Source organism: Meles meles, chromosome 2, assembly GCF_922984935.1.
Source record: "Meles meles chromosome 2, mMelMel3.1 paternal haplotype, whole genome shotgun sequence".
NCBI lineage: Eukaryota > Metazoa > Chordata > Mammalia > Carnivora > Mustelidae > Meles > Meles meles.
In genome coordinates, this window is record NC_060067.1 from 159527641 (window position 1) to 159545952 (window position 18312).

The 18312-nt window shown below is 35.3% G+C and overlaps 1 protein-coding gene across 3 annotated transcripts in view; it reads right to left on the bottom strand.

Moving 5' to 3' along the window:
* Window positions 1-18312, bottom strand: part of GALNTL6 (polypeptide N-acetylgalactosaminyltransferase like 6) — a 1245596-nt gene that overhangs the window by 688593 nt on the left and 538691 nt on the right. For all 3 annotated transcript variants that reach the window (XM_045998477.1, XM_045998475.1, XM_045998474.1), the window contains exon 4: window positions 8577-8715. In XM_045998477.1, the coding sequence (XP_045854433.1) occupies window positions 8577-8715 (139 nt within the window). The remainder of the gene's footprint in view (window positions 1-8576; window positions 8716-18312) is intronic.

The window sequence follows — 18312 nt, forward strand, 5'->3', positions numbered from 1 at the left end:
CTTTGACTCAGGTCATGATCTCAGGGTCCTGGGATCGAGCCCCGCATCGGGCTCTCTGCTCAGTGGGGAGCCTGTTTCTCCTTCTCTCTCTGCCTGCCTCTCTGCCTACTTGTGACCTCTCTCTCTGTCAAATAAATAAATAAAATATTTAAAAAAAATATATATATATATAATTTTTCCACATTGATTGGTGTTGGCAATTTTGTAAAAAAACTCAATTAATCATGGATGTACAGAATTATTTCTGGACTCTCAATTATATTCTATTGATTCAAGTATTTATTCATATACCAACACCACACTATCTTGATTACTGTTGCTTTAAAATAATTTGAAATCAGGAAGTGTATGTCGTCTTATCTGATTGCTGTTCTTCAGGATCGTTTTGGCTATTCTGGTCCCTTGCAATCCCATATGAATTTTTGAATCAACTCATCAGTTTCTTCAAGGAAGTCAGCTGGCTGATAGGGAATTTTTTTAAATCAGTATGGAGTGTTTTGCCATCTTAATATTAAATCTGATCTATAAACATGAGTTGTTTTTTCCATTTCTGGAATTTGTTTCAAAAATGTTCTGTAGTTTTCAAAGTATGAAGTTTGTTGTCACTTTTGTTCAGTTTATTCCTAAGCACTTCATTCAGATTTAATGGTGAATGGAATTGTTTTCTTCATTTTCAGATTATTTACTGCAAGTGTATAAAAATAAAGTGATTTCTGTATAATTCTCTTGTACCTTGCCACCATACTGAACTTGATTATTAGCTCTACTAAGGATTTTATTTTGTTTTGTTTTGTTTGTGCTTTTGGTGGGGGAGCTGTTTGTGTGTGTGTATGTGTGTGTGGATTTCTCAGGATTTTCCATAGAGAAGATGTCATCTGTCAATAAAGACAATATTCTTTCTTTCCAATTTAGATGTCTTTTACTTACTTTTGTTGCCTAATTGCCTGAGCTAGAATATAAAGTGCAGTGTTGAATAGAGTCATGAGAGTAGACATTCCTTCTACCCCATGATCTTATGAAGAAATGCATCCAGTTTTCCACCAATAAATATATTAGCTTTTAAAACTGGCATATTTTAAGAGCACTTGGGTGTCAAACTCTTGGTTTCAGATCAGGTCTTGATCTCACGACTTGTGAGATCAAGCCCATGTCGAGCCCCATGTCGAACCCCATGTCAGGCTACAGGCTCAGTGAGAGAATGCTTGGAAAATCCCCCCCCCACCCCTTCCCCAACTCATGGGCTCGCTCTCTCTCTCTCTAAAATAAATAAATAAATCTTTTTAAAAATGTCAGACTTTCTCACCTTTTTAATAAATAAGCTAAAATATTAATCTCTACCCCTCATTTCAATAAAACGTGAGTAGGAGTAAAATGAAGAAGGAACAAATTTAGGATTGCTTTGGTGGATTAATATTACAGAATAATATGCATCACTATATCAATTCCCATTTTCTTCTCATTAAGGAATTAAAGTTGGAATACTTTTTTCAGACTTATGCTTTCAGTTTTATGTATTTGATGCTTGTCATGTTATAAGGTTACAAAATATATACTTTAAAATTAATTAGACATGACTTTTAAGCAGCTGTAATTTTTTTTAGAAGGTACTTTTGGTTTTATTTTTGATGTTGTGGGTGCACAGTATAGCTTTCAAATTACCAGTCTTTTAGACCCCAGTGCTCTTGTGCTCATCCTCATTCTAACTTTCAAAGAATCTGCTTCATGATCTGCCATTTACTCCAAAAGCTAAATGTCTCACAGCTCTTGAACTGTTACCTGTTTGAGGAGGATTTTCACTTCAATGGGACATACCTTCTTATTATAGTGATGAAAACTCTTCCATATCTTTCAGGATTTAGTCAATAAATGAGATGTGTGTGTAAATTTTTGTTTTTATTATTTTATCATGGCTTTTAAAACAATGATCCCTAGGAATATATAAATATACTAAAGTTTATACTAGTTTGCAAAAACTGGCTCACAAAAAAATACTGAAAGATACTCATTTGAATTATAGTTGTGAAAGATTATTTTCTATCTCCTATTCCTGATCATTCCTCCCCCAATTTGATGCTTGTGATTTAGGCTTTTTTTTTTCTTTCTTTTTTTCAGCCATATTTAGACATACCCTAGGCTGGAACCACATTTGATTCAAAAGATACATTTCCCATCTCCCTCTGTGAAGTATTCATACCTGATTAGAGTGGATGAATAGTCATTTTAGCTTAATTTCAGAATTCATTTGTAAATTTGTTGAAAGAAGACACTTCATCAACTTCACAAGAATCATAATAAAAACATGAAAGAATGCCAGTGCCTCCCACATTTTATGTAACTTTCAAAATTGAGAAATACAAAAAAATTATCCTTGAACATTTTTGGATGATTAAACTCAAACATTTCTGTGAATGATTTCTAGCATTCAATAGACTAGAGTCAAAACAGTTAAGTAACATTTCTCTAATTCATATAAAGTTAAAATATTCTAAGCATATTCATTAAATCATAGTTTAAAAAATTAGACACATATGATTATTTTTCCTCAAATAAACTCAGAATTGACTTACAAAATTTAATTGTTTTTACGATTTAAATTTTAGAATTATAGTTCACTTGATCTCCACGTATTTTTTATCTTCATGATATAACTGGAGAAGAAGGAAGGAAAGCAGGAGGCTTATCATCAGAAAGAAAAGAAATAACTGAATATGGGATGCTGCAACTGATTTGGTAAACCTGGTTTTAATTTTAATAGTCTTAATACGTGGTGAGATACATAAGGAAAGTTAGCATCTACATTTGACAAAGTGGGTAAATAGAAATTAAAAATGACACATTGACTTGTTCAGCACCACAGCGCAAGTCATGAAAGTAAACCTCTTTAGAATTATTACTCAACATAATTTCCAGAAGGCAGGAATGCTTAGACTATAAGTCACTAAAAATTAAAAAAAAAAAAAATTTAAAAAGTCACTCAGAAGTTTGTAATGTTGAGAAATTGTGTTTTATCATCATATACAAAGAAGATATTAGGTACTATTTATCTAGGGAGGAGACTCCTCTCCTCTTGATAGATGTTCTCATGTAGAGGGAGCCATTAAATTACTACTGCTTTCTAGGAGAAAGGAAGACACACATCTGATAAATTTGTGTTACTGAGCTTATCATGCTTGGCTCAGCCCCTCTTTCATTTTTCTGCTTTGAAACTTGCTTGCCTGTAGAGGTCAGATGTCTAACTCTGCCCTCCATGCCTAATGTTATACAAATGTCCTTGCATGTTCAGTCATGCCTATGACTTGAAGGGTGAATGTGCCTCATTCTAGAGTTCACACTCAGCCCACAACTACATCGTGGCCACTGATAGAATCCTATCAATAATAAAAATAATATTTTAATTCTCAACCATTTCTGGGACCATCTCTCATTTGGTTATGAAATTGTACAGAGAGCAGGGTTGTGATATACCTGCATTGCTACTGAAAGGGCTCATATAATCAAGAGGTTGTAAAAATTCTTATAAATTTTCCCAAGAGTTGAGATATCACAGAATTTTTTTCTCAGTGTTCAATATCTAATTTATTGTCAAAGTCATGCAGCTATCTAGGGAATACAAGTGAAATATAAAGGAAAAGTTAAATTAAAAGGAAAAGCCATGATTCAGAGTAGAACTTTCTTAATACAAAAATATCCCAGCTACTCAGCCATCTTATCCATGCATCTTGATGAGTCTGTATGCACATGACTTTGTATCTGTATAAACATGTCTTCTTTTCTAACAGCAAAAAATGAACCCCAAGTCAGGATGCATTTACCTGAATCCTCTGCAAAGCCTACCTCAGCTCTCCTTTTATACATGTACGTACGCATCCTAGTCTCATAAATTTCTTCTCTTTCTAGATGTAATTTCATCTTGCACACATTCATTATACCACATTTGGGGGAGTATTTCTGGTAACTAGTTATAAGTTTATTTATGTCTAGGGAGTTACACTTGCTCAAATATTCTCCACTCTTATCTGATTAACAATATATCCATACATAAGTTTATCAGTCTCTTTTCTGTGCAAGCCATCCATCCTTCCATGGTTTTTTACTTCCCTATTTTATATGTATTTTGTATTCTAAATATATGCTTCATATTTCCCATCTTGAACTGAAAGTCAAAATAAACGTTCACAGCATACAAAGATGTGGAATCCCAGAGGAGTGACAGAATACAAAGAAAATGCATAATCAATATACAGCTGAGGGGAAACTGAAATGTAGTAAAATGAAGCCATACCAACAAGATAGCTACTGACTGAACATTTGTTCATGCAAAAACTCACCCTGAAAAATTCTTATCTCAGCATTGCATTAAATAAAATACAAAAATAATGTGTTTTAAAGACATATCTCAGGTTGAGTCCCAGTACTATGACTATAGACATAATTAAGCAGTAACTCAAGAAGGGAGTATTTAAAATGCACAGATAGGTCCTCAAAAAGTACAAAAGTCAACCAAAAGGGAAGGGATGTGGATCTGGAAGAAGGGGTAGAAAATTTGACAATACCAAAGCATAGATAGGAAACGAACAAAAAAAAAAACAAACAAAAACCCCACTAAAATGTAATTCACAAGATAGGGAGATGCTAAAATTATGTAAGAAATTTAAAAACATAATGTAAGAACACATGTAAGAACATTTGTAATGTAAAGCAAATCTAATAAATTTAAAAACATAAATGAGAACCTTAGCATTTATTATTAGGATATGAGTAAGAATGATTAAATTATTGGATACATGCCAACTGACTTTCTGTTGGAGTTAATGTAGAGCATGAACTCAGCCATAATACCTGGCTTGCTACAATGTAACACAGAGGCTGCTGGGGGCCAAGGAAGGTTTCAGAGAAGTGCCTGGGCCTTTGGAATGCCCAGCCTGCGAGAGCACTCTGCTGTTGGAATGCTGCAGGGAGTTGCCTTCCTGAAGCTTTCTGAGCGCAAACAGCCACCCTGGGATCTAAGAGGTATGCATTGCCCGCCACCCCACCCCCACCCCACCTGGTCGCTGTTTAGCAGAACTCCTAGAACACAGAGATCAGCATATTTTATCTTTCTGGTAAACAGAGCCACTCAGTTTCCGCAAGGCACTTTGTCACACATCAGTGCTTGAAAAACAGTGATAAGGATTTGTGATTATCTTGAAAGACCAATAAAAGCATGAGCAAAGAAGAGCCAAGGGTCTTCCTCTCTGAGTGTTGACCCCTTTGCCTCTCTCTCTTTCAGAAGTAATCTTTTATGCATCCATACAGGGATTGCTGGCCATTCTTGGCAAATTTCCTGTATACATGGCTCCCCACTTACTGAGAATCTATTACTGACTCAATAAAGTAATACAGCCAAAGGAAAGCAGTTCATTTTTATGCTAGTGGACAAGAAAGGATCAGGAGAGGTAAAATAAGAATGTGTTCTGGATTGGGACTTCTGAAATAACTCATGTTCTGAAAATTCTTCACTGTGAGCGAGAATGTACGTACACTAAGCATGTTAAACACTAGAACCATGATTTATTTTTAATTTATTAAATGAAGAATATGAATGAGTAGAGAAAGCAGTTGTGTATACAGAGAGAGTGATCAGTGGAGTAAGAACTAAAAATCTGTGTTTTGTAATAAAGACCGAGTTAAGCAAAATTGTAAGATACGATTTCCTAATATTTTCCATTACAAAATCCCAGAGCAAAGAAAAATAAATTCTTCTTTTCTGGCACTTTGAGCCTGTAATTTGAATTGGCTGACTGCAGATGCAAAGTTTCTTAGAACTGTTAGTTTGACTGCAAAAGTCACTCAAATTTTGTATTCTCTTCCACAAATTCTGCCAATATAAACAAGCTCTGGTCAATTACCTGCAGCCTAGTTAAATGCATTATTACTGGCTGGAGTTTTTGTCCGTTTGCTTTCATAATTTCAAGAACCATTTACACAGAGCTACATGCTTTTGTGATTATCTGTGCCCGCATTTTGAGAAGTACAAATGAGGTCAATTGCATTAGACTTTAAACAGCAGGATCCCTGGAAGATTTCTTTGTTTTAGGCTCTCCATTTCCTACAGGTGGGACATTGACAAAATGAGGCCTGCCTTGCATCTCTCTTCCTGCATCTCTGAGAGTCAGATACTAGACTAACCAGGGTAAACTCTCACTCCTAGCAGTCCTGCACTTAATCTTTTGCAGTCATCCACCTCCAACCTTCTAAAAAGGTTTTGTTTTTTTTTTTTTAATATTTTATTTATTTGACAGAGAAATCACAACTAGGCAGAGAAGCAGGCAGAGAGAGGAGGAAGCAGGCTCCCTGCAGAGCAGAGAGCCCGATGCGGGACTCGATCCCAGAACCCTGGGATCATGACCTGAGCTGAAGGCAGAGGCTTTAACCCACTGAGCCACCCAGGCGCCCCTAAAAAGGTTTTTTTGGTTGGTTTTTTTTGTGGTTTTTTTTTTTTTGCCCCCTAAGGATGCCTGAGTGGCTTGGTCTATTAGGCATCTGCCTATGGCTCAGGTCATGATCCTGGGGTCCTGGGATAGAACTTTGCCTTGGGCTCCCTGCTCAGCTGGGAGTTTGCTTCTCCCTCTCCTTGCTCCTCCCCTAGCTTGTGCTCTTTCTCAAATAAATATATAAAATCTTAAATTTTTTTTTCTATTTTGGTGTCATTTTACTAGGTGAGTGTCCCACTAGATATCCAGCCTCAGTAAATAAGTAAAATACGGTTTGTGACCATATTTTTATCTCCCCTAAGATTTCAAATAATGCCCTCTGATACTGTAAACTCAATAACTCTAATAAAAGTTTCAAAATATTTTCCTCTCCATTTTCCATTTTCTTTTCCATTTTTGTCTAAGAATATCTTTTCTCAAAAGGTGGTAGTTATGCTAAAAATACACTGTGAGAAGAATGGGAATATCAGCCTTCTTTTGACTTCAGTGATTTTCTGCACTGTTTCCATCTGCAATTCTTTCCAGTTGAATACACATTAAAAGATTGGAAGTGTGTGGATGGGGGAGGAGATGGATGGAAATTATTCTCTGAGCACATTTATTATGCCAACAATGCAATTTAATGCATCTTTGATGGTGTGCAATTAGGTATTAAAATTTCTCATAACTAGAAATGTTCTCGGTCAGTGGGAATTACTGTAGATAATTTCAGGTAACCTGGGAATAATTTGGCTAGCTAGAAGGCCTAGACCAATATATAAAGCATTCAGTTTAGGGAAAAATTGATTTGTTCTTCACATTAATCCTCTGCTTAACTATATTGGGAAATGCAAATTCATATAAACCCTGAGAAGGAAACCAGTAATTCTTTTATATTTTAAAATAAATTTATAAAGACACAATATGGCAACTAAAAACTGATCCCCCAAACCATACTCTACTGATTTTTTTGGAAACGGTTAATTATTTTTGCACAAAATTAAGAGTTTTATTGTACATTACTGGTTTGATTTAGATTCCTACCTCTATTTTCATTATCGCCCCTTTTTAAAAAGATTTATTTATTTATTAGAGATAGCGGGGGGGGGTGGAGCAGAGGGAGAAGGAGAAAGAGAATCTCAAGTAGACTCCCTATTGAATACAGAGCCCAACATGGGGCTAGATCCCAGGACCCCAAGATTGTAAGTATTGAATCTGAATTGAAATCCAGAGTCGGAACTTCAACCAGTTGAGGCACCCAGGAGCCCTGCCTTTGTTTTATTTTCTCTGATTTTCTTTCTCTCACACCATGCTTCCAAAGGGAGACTGAGGTGAAGGCAGGGGTAAACATATTAATATAGTTGGATAGCTTTATCAAATATGTAAGGCAATTTCACAGACTCCAAATTCTGATCACATTGTTTGTTATTGGCATGCTTTTGGCATTGTATATGGTAACAAGAAAACCATAACAGACTAGAAAAAAAGGACAGTAAGCAATGTTAGGAGTAGACAGGGGTGGGATTTCAGGAAACTATTTATGATATCATTCTTGCTTCCTTTTGCACCATAATGTTTAGCTATGGGTTAGTAAAAACTGAACTCACTGTTAATTGATAAGCTACAAACAGTTCATAAAGTGACATGAAATTGAGCAGCCAACCATAACCTTTGGATTACAGATGCATTTATTGTAGGCATTTTTTATGCAAGATGTAGCAACAATGGTACTGAATATGGCTGGAGTGAAAATGAAGTAGTACATCTGTGGATAGTTCTGACAATGCTGATCACCGGAAAAAAAATGTTTGCTTTATCACCTACATGATCAAAGGTAAAAATATGGATAATATCTTAAAACACTTTATTTTAAATGGAGATAATACAGGCAACTCAATGAAAATGTGAATTTTTAGAAAGTTGCTAATTACTCTCTTCTAACTTTAAAAATTACTTCAATTTATATTTAAATATTTAAGATTATGATATACAAATGTATTTTTGTAAAATTATTATGGCAAAATTTATAGTTACATGTCTCACTGTGATACACATTAAACATAATTTAAAAAAAAACAAAAATAAAAGAAAACCATACTGCATATGGGGCTTGCTGATACTCACTTAGCGTGGCGAATATCTGGCAGGGAACGCTCTAGAGCAATATTGTTGCTGACAAAAATATTGAACCCGTTTTCCCTGTAAGCTGAGTCATCATGGTCCTCTTCAGTGAGGGGGTAAGGTTTTCCATGCTCACCTTTCCCTAGTAAGAGAAAACAAAATGAGATTATCCTCTCTACAAAAACCATTTAATCTTCTAGAACAGATAATAAAAATGAAACTGTGTATTTCTCTAGTTACCTGTTACTATGCTCTATGGAAAGCCTTTTATTATAACATACTATTTTATTTAGGAAAAAGAGATATGATCATGATAAAAAGCAAACAACACAGAAGTAGAAAATATAATCATCTTCTGGAAAGAACCACTGTGAAGATTTTAAGTGTATGTTTTGTAACATTTGTATGCAGTTTGCGATATATACATTGCCTTATAATTTGATTTTATCTAACTTAATTATATAAAAAAGCCATATTTTCATTTACTTCCAATGGTTGATATTAGTTCATTGTATCCCAATTTACACCATTCCACAAAAGATATACTTGCACATTATTTCTAATTCTTCCTATTAAAAATAATGTTGAAATGAACATCTTTGTTTATATATTACTAGTTATGTATTTTTGGAAGGGGAAGGATAATTCCTACAAATAGAATCTTGAATATCTGTAGAGTAGCTTATGATAGTTTTCACACATCTTCAGAAGCATTGGATAATATTTTGACATTTACTGGTGAAATATATATTATTCATACTTTACTTTCTCTCAATTACTTATAAATTAATAACTTCATATATGGAGTTTTTTAAAATTTTCTTTTATTTATTTATTTTTAAAGGTTTTATTTATTTATTTGAGAGAAAGAGTGAACTAAAAAGAGAGAGAAAGAGAAAGAGGAGAGCATGAATAGGGGCAGGGGGAGAGGAAGAAGCACACCCCCTGCTGAGCAGGGAGCCTCACGTGGGGCTCAATCCCAGGACCCTGGAATCATGACCTGAACCGAAGGCAGGCGCTTAACCACGTGTAAAACAATTTTTATATTGTGTTTATTAAAGCTTTGTTAATTACGTAAATTTTAAACATTTTCTAAGTTTACTTTATTTAAATCTGCTTTAAGACTTCTGGTTTCCAATTCTGAATGCAAGAAGTTTGGAAGTTACCACTCCATCCTAAAAACAAGTACCAAGATGAACAGACTAAAAAATCAACAACTCTTCTTATCCCACAGGAAGAAAGGACATAGGGCAAACTGATGTCCCCAAAACAGAAACAAACAGGTGAATATAGGGAATTGAAGCTTACCAGGGCAGGCACTCAGAAGTGCAAACCTCTTAGAAATCAGTGCCTAGATAGGAAATCTTAAAAGTAATTGACAAATTGCTGGAGCCTTAGTGAAGTCTGACAGTTAAAAGCTCCAGGGCTGGGGTACTACCAGAGCCCAACTAACCTGAGGGAAGGGAAATACCCAACTCCAGCCTACTCTAACCATCTTGTCCTACCAAAGAGGAGTCACACTCCAGAGGCAGAAACTCAATAAAGACTGAGACCTAATAATAAGACTATTGAACACCTCCTCTCCCCCCCATACCTCATCATCACATTATAAACAGCCTATTTACAATAATTTCTTTACCTAATACATTATATCCATCTACCAGGAAAAAAAAATTACAAGACATAGCAAAAGGCAAAAAAACACAAATTGAAGAGAGAAGGAACATCAGAACCAGCCATGGCTGAGATGTTAGAGTTAATCAGCCAGGGAATTTAAAGCAAATATGATTCATATGCTAAGGATTCATATACTAAGGTTGAAGTATATAGTGTACAACAACAGATGGACAATGTAAATAGAGAGATGGAAATTCTATGAAAAATAAAAAAGAAGTGCTAGTGATAAAAAAACAGAAATGAAGAACGCCTTTGATGGGCTTATTAGTAGACTGGGCACACTTGAGAAAAGAATCTCTGAGCTTGAGAATATATTAATATCTTCCTCTAAAACAAAAAGGCAGGGGCACCTGGGTGGCTCAGTGGGTTAAGCCTCTGCCTTCAGCTCGGGTCATGTTCTCAGGGTCCTGGGATCGAGCCCCACATCCAGCTCTCTGCTCAGCAGGGAGCTGCTTCCCCCTCTCCCTCTGCCTGCCTCTCCCTCTGCCTGCTTGTGATCTCTCTTTCTGTCAAATAAATAAATAAAATCTTTAAAAAAATAAAAATAAATAAATAAAAAAAAAAGGGAGGGCGCCTGGGTGGCTCAGTGGATTAAGCCGCTGCCTTCGGCTCAGGTCATGATCTCAGGGTCCTGGGATCAAGCCCCGCATCGGGCTCTCTGCTCCACAGGGAGCCTGCTTCCTCTTCTCTCTCTGCCTGCCTCTCTGCCTACTTATGATCTCTCTCTGTCAAATAAATAAATAAAAAATCTTTAAAAAAAAAAAAAAAAAAAAAGGGAAACAGAAGAATGACTGAAAAAACTGAACAGAATATCCAAGGATTGCAGAACAACTTTAAGATGTATAAAACAAATACATAATGGAAATAACAGAAGGGGAAGAAAAAGAGAAAGGAATAGAAGATATATAGGAAACAACAATGATTGAGACTTTCCCCAAATTAATGTCAGAGAGAAAACCCACAGATCCAAGAAGATTAGAGAACACCAGGACAGGACAAATGCCAAAACAAAACAAAACAAAAACAAAACAAAACAAAATTACAAACTAACCCTAGGCATATCATTTTCAAATTATAAAAAATAAAAGCTAAAGACAAAATCTTAAAAGAAACCAGTGGGAAAAAAAACATATACTATACAGGAACAAAAACAAGAACTACATCTAACTTCACTTCTGAAACCGTGTAAGCAAGAAGAGAGTGAAATGAAATATTTAGAATTGAAAGAAAAAAAAGATCAATTTAGAATTCTGCATGCTGTGGGATTGTCCTTCAAAAGTAAAGGAGAAATAAAGACTTTCTCAAGCAGAAATTGAAGAATTTGTTGCCACAGGTAGATTTATATTGTAATATATGTTTTAAAAAATCTCTTCGGAGAGAAGAAAAGGGATACAGATGAAAAATTTAGATCTACATAAAGAAAAGAAAAACATCATGGAGGAATAAGGGAAGATAAAATAAAAAATAAAAACTTTTTACTTTTTCTTAATCTTAATTGATATAACATAGCAGTTTGTTCAAAATAGAGTACCAACAATGGATTACGTTATATAGAGGTATATATATACATACATAAATATATATATACACATATATATATCATATGAACTTATATACTAAGAGAGAAAAATGGAATCCTGTAAAATACTCAATTAAAAACTGCAAAAGACAGAAAAAAAGTGGAAGACAAAAATGGAACAAGGAATAAGAACAGCAAATAGAAAACAGTAATGAATATGTAGATATTAATCAAAATGTATAAATAATCATTTATTTATATCAGTGGTCTAAAGGCACCAATTAAAAGACAGAAATTGTCAGAGTGGATCAAAATAAATCTAATTGAAGATTTTTCCCATCCAGATTATTTTTTTCTTTCATAGTTTATTCACCTATTATATTTATGAAGAAGTCCTTTCCTTTCCCAGTATTAATTTTTAAATTTTAATTAATGTATTTATGTATGTGTGTATTTATTTTTTTAAAGATTTATTTATTTTTTAAAGATTTTATTTATTTATTTGAGAGAGTGAGGGCATGAGGGGTGAGAGGGGGAGAAGAAGAAGCAGAGTCCCTGCTGAACAGGGAGCCCAATGAGGGGCTCTATCCTGGTACTCCAGGATCATGACCTGAGTGGAAGGCAGACACTTAACTGACTAAGCCACCCAGGTGCCCTGCAATATTATTTAATTCATTCATGAATTCAGAGTTTTACTAACATTTTATTTTTGTTTTGTCCATCAAAAGTTTGAACCATCTGAAACTTGTGAGAAAAAAGAAGAAAATATCACATTCAGTTTCTCACAAATAGGTAGCCATAGTGACTACATTTAATAAATATTTTGTCTCCTCCTTTCTTGTTTTAAAGTGCCACATATAAAATTTCAGACATATTGGCATATTTGGGGACTTCCATAATGTTTCTTTTTTCTGTCAATTCTTACATTAGAACACTGGCGACAGCACATTTTAATATTTGGCAGGGCCATTTCTCACTCACCATATTCTTTTTCAGAACAATATCACATAATTATTTTTCTATGTAAACTTTAGACTCATTTTACTATTTAATGAAATGATTATTTTGGATTTTGTTTTGAAATTAAATTGAATTTATCAGTTCTTCCTTAGGGAAATAATATTTTGATGTATTTTAACAATTTTTCATAGCTTTTCTCCTTGGATTTTAGTGCAATTTCATGCAATTTTTTTTTTGAGTTCAGATCTTTTTTCTTAAGTTTTTCTAGGTATGTGTTTTTTTCCCACTATACTAAAAGTATCATCTTTTCTTCTATTTTATTTTCTAAATAGTACACACTAAAGCTATTAATTTTTATAAATAATTGTTAACTAGTAACTTTACTAAACTTTTTCCATATATACACATCTATCATCTATCTATCTATCTATCTCTCTATCCTGGGTGTTTCAAAGTACACATTATTTTATTTTAAATAATAATAATTTATTTTTCTTAAATATTTATTTATTTATTTATTTGAGAGAGAGAAAAAGACAGAGAGCAAGAGCCAGAGGAGAGGCAGAGAGAGAAACCTCAAACAGACTCCTCACTGAGTGTGGAGCCCTATGCAGATCTCCATTCTAGGACCTTCAAATCATGGCCTGAGCAGAAATCATGAATCTGACATTTAGCTAACTGAGCTATCCAGGTGTCCCTAAATAATAATATTTATGCTCCCCTCTTCCTCCTTTCTTCATGAATACCACTTTCAGATTTCTTATTTAATTCTATAGTCAACAATAAATAACACTGGTGTCAACAGGCACTTAGTAGGGTAATGACTTTAATGTGATTGTACATGAGTGTGTGTGCATGTGTGTGTGTGTGTATATGAGTATAGGTGGTTATAGCCTATCATGTTAAGAAAGAATACTTCTAGTGCCTTTTAGTAAAGGTAGTTTTCATGAATAGAATATGAAAGTTTACCAAATTCTCTTTCAAATTTTATGGGTTTTTAAAAATATTTTCACCATATTAACCTTTGATTTAGCAATACGTTATTTGTTTGTAATCACTGAAATATTTTATTTGTTTGTTAGGAAATTTGGCTTCTATATCAGTAATCCCTCAAATAAAAGTGAAAGCCTCTTTTTTTTTTTTTTTTTAATATATTCTAGCTTCTGCCCTAATGACATTAACCTCAGTAGCAGTGACAGCCAAGATCAAACAGCTGTGGAAAGGAATTATATGCTCAAGAAGCAGACTGAAAATCTCTCCAATTTTAAGGGAGAGAAGCAAAAATTTTTAAGTGTTTCCCTTTGGGCATAAAAAAGAAAATACTGGATCTTGTCTGTTTTTCTGTTATTCCTTAGGATAAACTGTCAGCTGCTTTTTTAACCTAAAATGGACATAAATAAATCAGTGAGAAATTTCCTTGGTTTAACACCTAACTATTGAGCATCCACTGGGACAAAGTACTATGTTAAATCATTTTATGAACACTTTCTAACTCAACATTACAAAATAAACATTGTTCTACACATGTTACATATAAGTAAGCAAAAAAGAGCCTATCATTTTCAATATGGATTTCCACAATCAGCAATTAGCTGATTTTTTAAAAAGATCTGAACTCTTAAAATATCTAAATCTCTCTCCACTAAATGGCAAAATACTAGATAAGGTCTTTTGACCTTATATATTCTCTAGCATAAACTGGATTTACAGACACTCCATAAATCTTATTTAATAAGAAAATCATAGTGCATAGTAGTCTTTATTTTCTTTAATAATTTTTTATTTATTAATTTATATGCCCTAAGTGAAATGTATACATGCAGCCAGGCTTCTTTTCAGTTTTAAGTGCTCAGCTTTTAGATTCAGTCATTTTAAGACTACAAATATAAACTTTAAAGCTACACATTCATTAAAACACCTGCCAATCAAAGGGAAATTCATTTTCTCTGTACAGCAATTTAGTTTTCAGACAGATAAGTCTCCTGAGACAAGGCTTTTCAAATGAATAAGTGATACTCTAGAGTTATAAAACAAAGCTTGTGAGTCACCAATGATGGCATAGTAGAAATTCCTTCATTGCAGTTGTGAGAATAGGTTTTAAAATTTTATGTTCTTATGCACAAAGCCCACAGTTTTTACTGCAAATGCTACAAACTCATCTTAAGTTTTAATATGTAAAGCCTCAGGGACTGTCACACCTCATATGGTTTAAGATTTCTTCTATAGGAGGGAGGAGTCAAGATGGCGGAGAAGTAGCAGGCTGAGACTACAACAGGTAGCAGGAGATCAGCTCGATAGCTTATCTAAACATTGCAAACACCTACAAATCCTATGGGAGATCGAAGAGAAGAAGAACAGCAATTCTAGAAACAGAAAATCAACCACTTTCTGAAAGGTAGGGCTGGCGGAGAAGTTAATCCAAAATGACAGGAAGATAAACTGCGGGGGGGGAGGAGCCGGCTCCCCGCAAGCGGCGGAGCAACGGGGCACAAAATCAGGACTTTTAAAAGTCTGTTCTGCTGACGGACATTGCTCCAGAGGCTAAACCGGGGTAAAGCCCACGCGGGGTCAGCGTGGCCCCAGGTCCCGCAGGGTCACAGAAGGATCGGGGGTGTTGGAGAGTCACAGAGTTGCAGGTATTAGAATGGGGAAGCCGGCTACAGAGCCGAGGAGTGAGCTCTCAGCTCGGGGTTACCTTGAACCACTCGAAGGCTGGGTGAACTTGGAGCGCGGCCGTAGGCCAGGGATGCGGGAGTGATTGGGCACTGTTCTCTGGGGGCGCACTGAGCGTGGGGCTCTCAGCTCTTCCAGGCTGGAGACTGGGAGGCCGCCATTTTCATTCCCATCCCCCGGAACTCTACGGAAAGCGTTCAGGGAACAAAAGCACCAGAAAGCGAACCTGAGTGGATTACTTAGTCCGGGCCCCCGGTAAGGGGGGTGCAATTCCACCTCGGTCAAAGACACTTGAGAATCACTACAACAGGCCCCTCCCCCAGAAGATCAACAAAATATCAAAACAGGACGAAGTTCACCTACCAAGGAAAGCAGGTTCAATACCAAGGAGAGCTGCGGAATTCCAGAGGAAGAGAAAACAAAGCACAGAACTCATGGCTTTCTAGTCTTGCAGTTAATTTAATTTTTTTTCAATTTTTTTTTTCTTCTGCTAAATTTTTATGAACTTTTACCCTTTTCTTTTTTTAACGTTTTTTAACTAGTTTATCTAATATATATATTTTTTCTTTCTTTTTTATATTTTTTACTTGTTTTTTTTTTAATTTTTTTTTTGAACCTCTTTTTATCCCCCTTCTCCCCCCCACGATTTGGGGACTCTTCTGATTTGGTTAAAGTGCATTTTTCTGGGGTCTTTGCCACCCTTTTAGTATTTTACTTGCTCCTTCATTTACTCTTATCTGGACAAAATGACAAGGCAGAAAAATTCACTACAAAAAAAAGAACAGGAGGCAGTACCAAAGGCTAGGGACCTAATCAATGCAGACATTGGTAATATGTCAGATCTAGAGTTCAGAACGACGATTCTCAAGGTTCTAGCCAGGCTAAAAAAGACATGGAAGATATTAGAGAAACCCTCTATGGAGATATAAAAGCCCTTTCTGGAGAAATGAAAGAATTAAAATCTAACCAAGTTGAAATCAAAAAAGCTATTCATGAGATGCAATCAAAAATGGAGGCTCTCGCTGCTGGGATAAATGAGGCAGAAGAAAGAATTAGTGATATAGAAGACCAAATGACAGAGAATAAAGAAGCTGAGCAAAAGAGGGACAAACAGCTACTGGACCAGGAGGGGAGAATTCGAGAGATAAGTGACACCATAGATGAAACAACATTAGAATAATTGGGATTCCAGAAAAAGAAGAAAGAGAGAGGGGAGCAGAAGGTATATTGGAGAGAATTATTGGAGAGAATTTCTCTAATATGGCAAAGGGAACAAGCATCAAAATCCAGGAGGTACAGAGAATCCCCCTCAAAATCAACAAGAATAGGTCCACACCCCATCACCTAATAGTCAAATTTACAAGTCTTAGAGACAAAGAGATAATCCTGAAAGAAGCCCAGGAGAAGAAGTCTGTAACACACAATGGTAAAAATATTAGATTGGCAGCAGACTTATCCACAGAGACCTGGCAGGCCAGAAAGAGCTGGCATGATATATTCAGAGCATTAAACGAGAAAAACATGCAGCCAAGAATACTCTATCCAGCTAGGCTATCATTGAAAAGAGAAGGAGAGATAAAAAGCTTCCAGGACAAACAAAAACTGAAAGAATTTGCAAACACCAAACCAGCTCTACAGGAAATATTGAAAGGGATTCTCTAAGCAAAGAGTGAGCCTAAAAGTAGTAGATCAGAAAGATACAGAGACAATATACAGTAACAGTCACCTTACAGGCAATACAATGTCACTAAATTGATATCTCTCAATAGTTACCCTGAATGTTAATGGGCTAAAGGCCCCAATCAAAAGACACAGGGTATCAGAATGGGTTAAAAAAAAAAAACAAATAAAACAAATAAAACCCATCTATATGTTGCCTACAAGAAACTCATTTTGGACCCGAAGACACCTCCAGATTTAAAGTGAGGGGATGGAAAATAATTTACCATGCTAATGGACATCAGAAGAAACCTGGGGTGGCAATCCTTATATTAGATCAATTAGATTTTAAGCCAAAGACTATAATAAGAGATGAGGAAGGACACTATATCATACTCAAAAGGTCTGTCCAACAAGAAGATCTAACAATTTTAAATATCTATGCCCCTAACGTGGGAGCAGCCAACTATATATACCAATTAATAACAAAATCAAAGAAACACATCAATAATAATACAATAATAGTAGGGGATTTTAACACTCCCCTCACTGAAATGGACAGATCATTCAAGCAAAAGATCAACAAGGAAATAAAGACCTTAAATGACACACTGGACCAGATGGACATCACAGATATAGTCAAGAACATTTCATCCCAAAGAAACAGAATACACATTCGCCTCTAGTGCACATGGAACATTCTCCAGAATAGATCACATCCTGGGTCCTAAATCAGGTCTCAACCGGTATCAAAAGATTGGGGTCATTCTCTGCATATTTTCAGACCACAATGCTCTGAAGCTAGAACTCAATCACAAGAGGAAATTTGGAAAGAACCCAAATACATGGAGGCTAAACAGCATCCTTCTAAAGAATGAATGGGTTAACCAGGAAATTAAAGAAGAATTGAAAAAATTCATGGAAACACATGATAATGAAAACACAACGGTTCAAAATCTGTGGGACACAGCAAAGGCAGTCCTGAGAGGAAAATATATAGCGGTACAAGCCTTTCTCAAGAAATAAGAAAGGTCTCAAGTACACAACCTAACCGTACACCTAAAGGAGCTGGAGAAGGAACAAAAAAGAAACCCTAAACCCAGCAGGAGAAGAGAAATCATAAAGATCAGAGCAGAAATCAATGAAATAGAAACCATAAAACAATAGAAAAAAATCAACGAAACTAGGAGTTGTTTCTTTGAAAGAATTAATAAGATTGACAAACCCCTGGCCAGACTTATCAAAAAGAAA